At 37.2% G+C, this 10,750-nt stretch overlaps 1 protein-coding gene across 1 annotated transcript; it reads right to left on the bottom strand.

Annotated features, from left to right (window-relative positions):
• Positions 1-9,686: 9,686 nt before the first annotated feature.
• On the bottom strand, positions 9,687-10,501 carry LOC124630175. The gene has a single exon (XM_047163906.1). It carries the CDS (start codon positions 10,460-10,462, stop codon positions 9,719-9,721), a length of 744 nt encoding a protein of 247 aa, XP_047019862.1. The 5' UTR covers positions 10,463-10,501; the 3' UTR covers positions 9,687-9,718.
• Between the last annotated feature and the right edge of the window lie 249 nt (positions 10,502-10,750).

The raw sequence follows: 10,750 nt of genomic DNA, 5'->3' as shown, positions 1-10,750 counted from the left end.
ACTTGTTTGACCGAATACAAAAATTGTTACCTCAACGTTAGTAAGACTTTTGAAAAAAGTTGTTACTGTTGTACAGCCTTATTATCGTCCCACTGCTGGGCACAGGCCTCCTCTCGCACGGAGAAGATCTGAGCATTAATCACCACGCTTGCTCAATGCGGGTTGGTTATTTCAGACTATATAGTCCAGGTTTCCTCAAGATGTTTTCCTTCACCTTTTTATCAGCCATTGGTATCCAAAATATACTTAGAAAGTACATACAAAATTCGAATAGTTGCATTGGCACTTGCCTAGAGGTTGGTTCTTTAACCACTAGGCCACCACGATTTATATAAAACAGTATTGAAAAAAGCGTTTTCTCCAAAAAATTAACACCAATCCAAAAAGGTCATTTACACCAAATGAAGAGGCGAACAAGTAAGCAATACCAATTCTGAGTGGCGACTTAAAATATGGAAGTTAAACAGCGTACACAATAAATCAGCTTTATTGCCCCAAGTTGGTGAGGCATTGCCCCAAGTTTGTGACCTTTGTAAAAAATATTTTATGTTGTTACGTTACACACGACGTGATAACAAAAAAGTTTGGATTAGAAGGTGTTTGTTTCAAATATGGCGTCGCCCTTGGTCAACAGCTTGTCACAAATAGCATTTCAAAAGTGTACTAAAGATAATCAAATGTTTATAATTTTTAACTGATTCCAAGTAAAGAGGATTTCAACACATCCCATTATCCCACGTTCGGCCAAACTGTTTTAATTTGATGGGATTCAATGCCGATTTTAGACCAAGAAACTAATGCCGAAGTTTGCCGACAACAGCTTTCTGAAAACAAGTAGACAGTTGTTTTAAGAAAAACGGACATTTATGTAGTCGGTGAACTTGGGCCCAGATATGGCCCAAAATACAAAAAAAAAATGCTTTTATTTTAGCTCTAGTTATATGTTCACCCGCTAAATGCTGTCTCAAAAAATCTCATCCACACTTAGGGTGTCCTTGTTTCCTAGATTTTAAAAACAGCAACCAATTCAATCCCGCATAGTGTTCCTAGGTATTACAGGCCATATGTAGTCGGTCGTGACTATGCAAACCGCGGAATACAAGTAGGGTGTTTGCATAGAAAACAGGAGTCTTGCTTATTCTACAAACAACTATGTACTGCTTATTCTACAACTTGGTTAAGCTAGGAATCTGGATAAGTACGGTAGTGTACTTAGTTGTGATTTTCATTTCCTCTTCTCATGAATTAACGTGAAGTAAGTCTACGCTTTTGAAAATCTTCTAAGGGATAGTCTGTAGACTTGATCGCTATGAGTTATTGGTCGAGTTGTATGATAATTCACAGTTGTCCCTATTAAAATAAGGCTTACTTAACATTTGGCTCTTAGAGGAAATATTATAACGTTAAATAAATAGGTGGTTTTAAAACACATTATTATGTGTTCCAATTATTATGGGATCCAATTATCTTGCTGGTAACGCCAAAAGACATTTTAATAATCAATTTAGTAAACATTTGCCATCTTCGTATATTGGGCAATTTGACTGCCACGTTGGTCTAGTTGTCGCAAGTGCGGCTGCTGAGCACGAGGTCTCGGGTTCGATTCCCGAGTCGGGCCGAAATCGCTTTGTGGGTTTTAGAAGACTTTCACAAAGCAGCCCGGAGCCTGGAAGCTGGTGATTGATACACCCGTGCATCGGAGAGCACGTAAATGTCGGTCCTGCGCCTGATCTCTCTCCGGTCGTGTCGGATTACCGTCCCATCGGGCTATGAGAGTTAAGGAATAGTGAGTGCACCTGTGTCTGCGCAAATGCTCGTGCACTCCACTCCTTACATGAGAACAGCCGCCGTAGCCGATAATCGGCTAGGAGGACATCATCATCATCATATTGGGCAATCTGATACTTTTACCAAAAGGTCGGAAAGTCAATAGCCCCACGTAAATCATTAGTACCCAGATGCACCCAGTTAGACTTGAAGCCGACCCCAACATAATTGGGAAGAAACTAGACAGATAAATTTTGTAAATCAATCTAGCTAACAAATCTTTAATCAGTTAAGTAGGTACACCTAAAATCAGCTCATTTTATCGAGTTAGCAAAAACGTAGGCGTAATTTTCAGGTAGCTTCAGGGAAGCCTAAATTAGATCTAATTTAAAAGAAGGTTACGTAAGAGAAAATCCAGAAATAGATTTGTACTAAGTGTTAATAAAACCCTCAACCAATTGGGAAAGGGACGCAAAAGTCTTATTATTAAACTCATATTTCTTTCTCAGGATTTTTAGAACGACGGATAGATAACGGATTCATATCTGTTGCTTTGCGATTAGAGATTGAAATGATGAAATTACCTACACAGGAACACCGGATTGATCAGATGTCGAAAGAAGATGTAAAAGTCGTGAGTTCCAGATCAGTCTACTAGTCTGAAATAAAACCGGCCAAGTGCGAGTCGGGCTCGCGCACCGAGGGTTCCGTACAAATCCTGTATAGATAAAAAGTGACTCTCGCCAAACCGTTCAGTTTAGAACAATCACAGTATTCACAGTTATGGTAATTTCGTGAGAGTCAAAATAGTTAACATTTTTTTATTTTATTATATAACTAAAATAGTAGGCCAGTACCTTGTAACAGTTGTTTTACTAAAGTTATTTATTTACATGTTGTAGTCATCATTAAGAAATCTGATTGAAAATAACTAATTATGTCTTGGTCATTGGGCATATCTGACCCGCTTTGCAAAAAGTGGCGGACACGAATGAAAGTAGTTTTAAATTATGGGGAATAGTAAGGCATTTCATTCAATATCAATATTTTATTAAAATTCCATGGAGAAGAATGTACAGGATCGTTTGAAGATCATAAAAAAACAAGCAGTTTTTTGGATTGTACAGGTCACAATGACAGTTTTTATTGTTAAAATACTTTTCAAAAAGAATTAAGATCTCAATTCGGATGACCAGAACCTCATGAGGATCTGGAAACCTCGAGAAATCGAGGGCAACTCTCGAATATTCTAGGCACGCATCAAGTCAAAAACGCGGGTGTATTTTTGAGGGAATTGCGAAACGGTGAAGTTTTGGAGCTGATTTGATTATGGAGACCAAAGAGTATCGAGGGAACTCCTGAACAGTATGCTGCAACTACCACGTATTTCCTTATAAGGAAATAATTACTTGTATCCATCCCATTTGATCGTTTAAATTCACCATTGAAGTGGGGAAAATATTTGATGTTTAAACATGATTTTCTCTAGATTCCCATGGCTCACGTTGATGCGACCAACGCCATAGTACATCAGAGCCTTATATCATTATACTATGCTATATTTCATTCGTGTCCGCCGTGGGTATGGTTTCCATACTAAGGTGCCCAATGACCTTTGAATGATTTAGAATTTTTCACAGTTTAGAGGCAATTAGATTTAAGAAGTGTTTGATATGAATTTCAACTTTAATATCTCTACGCGTTCACGTGCAAAAAAAAGGTAAGTAGTAAGTTTACAAATAATAAAAAAAATATTTTATGTCATGTACCTACTTAAGCAAAAATCATATTTTAATATTTAATGTAACTTCAAATTTCAAATTTATCATTTTCGCAATTTTTCCTTTATCTGTACTATATAACGTTGCTTCGTGCCGAATTAATCAATTCGACGATAGACCTTGGTATTTGGTATAAATTTCAATTTGATACTTTTATTCGTTCGTGAGAAATAAGGTAGTAAGTTTCATTTTATTAAAATATTTTTATTATATTATATAACTAAAAAAATGTGATTTTCGCAATTTTTCCTATATTTGCATTATATGACAATGCTTCATGCCAAATTTCAAGATTGTGAGTTTACGGGAAGTATCCTGTAGGTTTTGATTCCTTTGCGAGTGTCGAAAGTTTGTTGAAAATATCGACATAATTGGCTGTATCTTTTGATTGGCTTTACTTAGAAGTTTGATATTTTCACAGCATAAAGGGACAACAGACCTGAGTATTTTATGTGAATTTCAGCTTGATACGTCCACGCGTTCTTGAGATAAAGGGTCTTGACAGACAGACAGACAGACAGACAGACAGACAGATAGACAGACGGACAACAAAGTGATCCTATAAGGGTTCCGTTTTTTCCTTTTGAGGTACGGAACCCTAAAAAAAGTATACATAGTCATCATAATCAATCTTCTTCACATCGAATCATTTTTTTTCTTTCATTGATCCTCAAACGTTCTTGAAGATAAACAGAACCGTTTCGGAAATAGAATAGAATCCAATAATTTAAAATTGAAAGTTAATCAACACACACGCTGAACTCCGCGATCACATCTACCCACCGGGGACACGGTGTCGGAAGCGAATAACTGAAATTGTTTATTCAGTGGAAAAAAAACTAAACAGGCCAAGATCGAGTTAGATTTGTGTATTAGGTTCCGTGATTTTGGCAAAAACTTTAAGGCATTTTTTGTCATCATGACAAAGAAATGATTACCTACACTAACTGTCTTTTGTTTCATTCGCAAAATAAGTTTGTAGTGAAAAATAACCTTGGAATACTCGCACGTTACTTCATTTTAAGTTCTACTTTATAGTATAGCCATCGCAGAAATTTACGTAAATGTAGAAAAGATAAAATTATGTTTGAGCAGTACTTAAAATTAATTGGCGTTCCAGTGTTCGGCCGAAAGACCCATAGATAAACTAGCTAATAACAAACTAAATAGCTAAAGCTTCAGTTTTATTTATTTCCAGCTACGGAACCCCAAAAAAAGCTTAACACTGAATACTCACTCCCTTCATTGAACAGTGACGATAAGCATCTCTGTCTTATTCAAGGAATGAATCTGTTTATTTTTTAAATCGAGTCTTTTCGCTGAGTTTCGATCTTTTAACACGAGTTCCGAAAAAGGTTTTCCAGTAATTTAGGCAAGGGATAAGGATTTGTTTTTATTGAAAGAAAGTACGATTGATAAAAGGCTTTTTGAGTCTGATTTAAGCAGCCGTTTCATTGAGTTTAATGAATACTTGCTAAATGTGAGTTTATTTATTTCAGTCCCTAGTAAAAATCTAAAAGTATCAAAGTAACAGCCGAGTGGATCGATCAAAGGATGATTCGAAGGTTGATTCATCTGCCTAGCCGTTTCCCAATGTTGGGTTTGGCTTCCAGTCTAACCTGATGCAGCTGAGTTTTAATAGGGAGTGACTGGCTGACCTCCTCAACTCAGTTACCCCGGCAATCCAATACGTAGTAAGACCGGTAGTCAGACTAGCTTCTGACTACCCGTAACGACTGAAAAAGATGTTCAAATGACAGCCGGGATACAGCTTATCGTGCCCTCTGAAACACGAATGAAATGGTTGATTTTATAGTTCGAAAAATCAAAATGGGAGTAGAAAGTACGTCATTGATGTAAAACCAGTAATGGTTGCAAATACTACTTGCCTAACCTACTGCTAAAGAAAAAAAACTTTAAATATTAGATACCTGGAAAGTCGTTGATAAAAAACTTCCGTTGTAAATAACTCCCTTGGGTGTCCTAAAGACCGGCAACCAGGTCGCGGGACAAGCTATAAATTAATAACTTAGTACACACAAGTTTTTCAGCTGAAAAAAACGTCCGTAGGGCATAAAAAAGACGGTAGGTCGCTCTAATAACTAGCTCTTTACCCGCGGTTTCTTTCACCCGCGTCCCGGACAAAATATTGCCTATAGATTTTACAAGGTGTAGCCTCCCGACTCTTAAAAAAATTTTGAAATTGGTTCATTAGTTTCGGAGCTTTAGGGTACAAATAAACGAAATAATGTTTTCTCTTTACTATTTAAGTACATAATATAAAAGTATAGGCTACTGGATCAATTAATTCTGGGAAATTCTTCGCCCATTAGATTGCTACATATCTGATTAACATATTTATATTGAATTCATATTAATCCAAAAAGCGAACGAAAGAAAAAGCTCTGTATCCATTTCAATTACGTTAAGTGCATGTTACACTTATTTACTTTAAATAAGGCAGTTAAACTCGGTTTAAGTTAAGGAAATTAAGTAATTAACAGAAACCTGCAGACACTCTAACTTAGTGGTAACTTAAACGTAACTTAATCCTTGGTTGTAACCTTATGTTAATTCAGACATGAACTTAATTCGGGTGTTCGTGCCATCTAAGTTAAAATTAAGTAAGTTTTCAGCTTATATTGTTTGCGTCTGGTAACTTATCTAAGTTATAACATTATGCTTATTTACTTTGTATGACTTCTTATTCATAAAAGATTTTTCTCGTTACTGACCTGCTATGTTTTTCACTTGTTTTTCTTTAGATTTACATACATACAACATTGAAATCAAGTTTTTCGACATACAAATAGGCATAAATGCGAAACTCTGTTGGCCTTACTACAAAAACTTTAAACACTGTTTTACACTTGTCTAAAAAAAATGTGGCTCCAAAATGAACCATATGTCAACGTCATAATTTGACATTTTTTTAGACAAGTCTTAAACTGACGTTAAAAAGTTTTTGTGGTAAGACGGTTCATGTTTGTCTGTCCTTCGCGGTTTTAAAATAAATTATTAGTAAGTACATATAGTCTGACAATTGAAATAACAATTTTTTTATACAGATGTGGGAAGTAGTTTCCTCGGGACTCAGGAGGCACCACGAAGAATAGCTGGTATCCTAAGAAATAGTTCTTGTTTTATATTTTCCACTTACTCGGTTTGTCATGTAGTTGTATGTACATATGTAAGTTTGATATATACAACTATGGTACTTAGGCGATTATCACACTGCCCCGCATGATGCAACGTAGCGCATGGATGCGTTTTTTTCTGTTGCTTGTAATTATCTCCGTTTGTATGAAAAACACGCATACTCCAACACACTGAAAATGCATCCACGCGCGTTCATGCGGATCACGCGCATACACGCGGAGAAACACGCACCCCCGCGCGTAGGTGCGGGGCGAGACGCAAGGTATGGCACACTGAATCCCGCAGTGCCGCGCGTGATTTTGAATGGGTGTGACGTGTATATTTGAAAATAGAACTCGATGAGAGCCGCTGTGCGTGAATTTACAAAACGCACCAACGCGCGTGAGTGCGCAAAAAACCCGCACGATGATGCAGATCTGCACTCCCGCAGGAACGCGCGTAGGTGCGTCGACACGCAAGTTGCAGCGTGATGCGGGGCAGTGTGAAGATCACCTTATTTCTATTGACCTATGATAATCATGATGTACGATCCAGCGTATATTTGTGACCACAGCCGCTAATAACTCCCGCTAATCTAATTTATGGTTCTAACGCAGTCAGCAGTACGTACTGTAGTAAATTAGAACCACTAGAGCACATTTGTGGGTAAAGTAAACATCATTAAATAACGACTAATCAGCTAACTTCAGTAATTTAGGAATCATTCAGTAATTAGGCATGTATATTTCCATTTTGTTATTGCTATAGTACCTGTAATTAACTTTCAAAAAAACAAGTACAATTAATAAAATTCAATAGGATTAATGGTGATCTGTAACACAGGGGTAACCTTAAGCAGACACCATTCTCTTAGAAATGCAACTTGTATTGTAATGTACTTTTAACACTGTAATTGAAGAGAAAAATAAAGATTTTTTATTATTATTATTAAAAAAGAACTGAAGGAAAAGTTACCTATATCTCGAATTTCAGTACAGCGCCATCTATTTTACATATTATTAACTATAATAAAACTGCTATCCTGCATTCTTTCAGTAGGTACGATCACAAAAAAGGTATTCAACGTAGTATTTCATGCCCCAGTTACTTTATAAAATGCAACATTTATTTAATAGATGGCGTTGTTATATTTTACACATCTTTGCCGGTGTTTATCTATAAATATTTTTGGCAGTTCATTAATATGAACAAATGCTGATATTTTATCTTATTCTAAGAACACCAAGGGCAAGCAAATAGGTCAATTCTTAATTGTTAATTAAGTAGCTAATAATTCCTAATTATCAAGCAAACACTGGAGACATACATACATGACAACAATATTATGTGCTTAGTGCTTAGTCAGACAGTTTGCCGTCTCAGTGAACATTTGTCGGCAATATATTAGGTTATCATAATTAGCACTATAATAATGCCACTAATTATTGAACATCAAGCTTTATGACGTGGGTGGGTAAATATCATAACATCAAACATTATTGCTGTCATTGATCTTTGGCAGTCTTGTCTTGACGGGTAGTCAGAAGCCATTAAGTCTGACAACCAGTCTTACCTAGGTGTATTCGGTTGCCCGGGTAACTGGGTTGAGGAGGTCGAATAAGCAGTTGCTCCTTGTAAAACACTGGTACTCAGCTGCATCGGATTAGACTGGAAGCCGAGCCCAACATAGTTGGGAAAAGGCAAAGGTTAATGTTGATAACACAAATTCAGCAACTCAGCTTTTGGAGGAGGACAGCATGAGCATGAGAATCAACCTAAAATAACCGATATCCATGGTATAGAACGCAAAGGGGCTTATTAAGTCTGATTTATTTAATCGTTCAACGGTAAGGGTATTAAATGAATCATTTATTTCTATTAATCAGTATAACTTTTGATCCGGGTTAAAGAGCGCAGATAACACATGGTTTCAAAGACGAATTCTAAAATTAGGAAGTATTTTTATTATACTACAATCCGAAGACTTAATGTAGCTTCAAAATACATGTTTCGAAAAATAATCTTATTGTTCACGTCTTATCAATTCTCAGAAGTGTACAGAGATAGGACTCATAAAGCTACGTATGTAGTAACTTAATTTTAGTTTATATTGTTTTCCTCAAAGCATTTAATCAAATTCTTCCTCAAAGTTATCATATTTACTTCATCATCATCCTCCTCCTATACTAATGTTTATTTGTGGTTGATGCAGAATGCTTTCTCCGACAATTCTTTATCTGACGTCATCTCACAAGTTAAGTTCTTGCCAGTCTTTCACACAATTCAACCATTGTTTACTTAAGAGTTGTCTCCATCCTTATACCGCCATAATCACGCTCAAGACCTTCGTCATAACATTTCCATGCCCGCATGCAATTTATTTAGAGAGGAAGAACTGACTATCGGATAATGATTATTGACATGTCGTTATCGTCCCTGTTTAACAACAAAGAACGTATACAACGGTAAATACTACCTACTTGTGTACAAACATACTTACTTACTGCAATACTAATTGATTGGTCGATTATTTTCCTAACTGAAGACTAATAGTGATTAATTGTACTATTTTAATTAACGATTTATTGTGCTTTCAAACTAATACACTCACGAACATGTATACGTAAATATTTTCGCGTTTAAGATAAATAATGTATTTACTGTATAAGCCAGTATATGCGAGTAGTCAATGTAGCAAATTTTATCTGGCACCGCTGAACTAGTGGTAACTACAGAATAATGAACAACCGTTGAAGTATTATTATGAGGTCATCAAATTACAACTAAATCAACTATGCTGAAAGTTCTATGTTTAAAAATGGCGACTGTATTTAGCATCGCATTTAGATAGTAACTGCATGATAAGAGTGATCATTATGGCGTCGCAGTTAGCAATGAATTGTAAACAGTAGTTACAAGTTAACTCTCACTATCAGACTGCATGCACACAACACACACATAAGCACAACTCGATAACATGGAACGGAAAAAAACAAGAAATAGTATAAAAAAACTTTTATTAAAAAAATACTCTAGTACCTAACTGGAACAAATTCCACCTCGTCTTTAAGATCAACGGCGTAAGTAGTGGCTTCTACGGCATTAGTATCCGGAACTTCGTTGGTTCTCAGGTCGATTTCCTTGTCCTGGTCTCCTCTTCCTAGTCCAACATCAACGTCCTGCACTCCTTCATTCACGTTGGTTTCGATCTCCTCCCGGCTGCCAGCGAAGCGTGGTCCCACAGTCGTTTCGAATCCTCTTTGTTCCGTTGTGGTCGCCTCAGTCGGCACAATGCTTCCTTCTTTCAATGGGAAAGTGATCTTCAAGGTTTCCCTCTCGAACACCCAGTTGCCAGTAACGTTCACACAGTCAGGCAGGGTCCTCACGTCCAAGTAGTTCCTCTCGCTTCCTTCAGCGTATTTGTGGTTAGCCTGAATCATCACCAAACCATCTCGTGCCTTCACAACAATGTCTTTCTCTTCGAATCCAGAAAGGTTGATGGTGATTTTGTACTCGTTGCCCACGATACCTCCTTGGGAAGTGGTTACAGAGCTGGGGAAACGGCGGGAGAAGTCAGCCAGCATGGTATCCAGCTCCCGTAGTTCCTTGGAGAGATCCGACCAGAACCTGGTGGTGTCGAAAACATTTTCGTCTACGTAGGGGTGTGTTCTCAAGTGGTAGTTGGAGAAGGGTCTTTGTTCGAACATGTCGTCGAAGTCAAACTGCGGGGCCGCGGCCGCCCCGGCGACGAGAGCGCACAGTAGCAAGGCGATCATTTTGTCTCGAATAATTGTGAATCACTGGTGCGCGGGAGTGACCAGTGCGTCTTATATGTCCGGACGTCGGGTTCATAGGTTATCGCCGTTATCGCTACACCACATTCTGGAGTGTGCAAACAATTTTGTCTGGTCTAAACAAGAGGTCTTGCATATTCTCAGAAATATAATTTCTTTGTTTATTGTTTATCGACCCTATGTTTTACAGATTAGAGTTTATTTTGCAATGAGTATTTGTTTTGTGTGCTTGTATTAGGTTATGTTCTCAATCATCTGAATGGCGAACAA

Source organism: Helicoverpa zea, chromosome 1, assembly GCF_022581195.2.
Source record: "Helicoverpa zea isolate HzStark_Cry1AcR chromosome 1, ilHelZeax1.1, whole genome shotgun sequence".
Lineage (NCBI taxonomy): Eukaryota > Metazoa > Arthropoda > Insecta > Lepidoptera > Noctuidae > Helicoverpa > Helicoverpa zea.
This window is presented reverse-complemented; position numbering and strand designations above follow the sequence as displayed.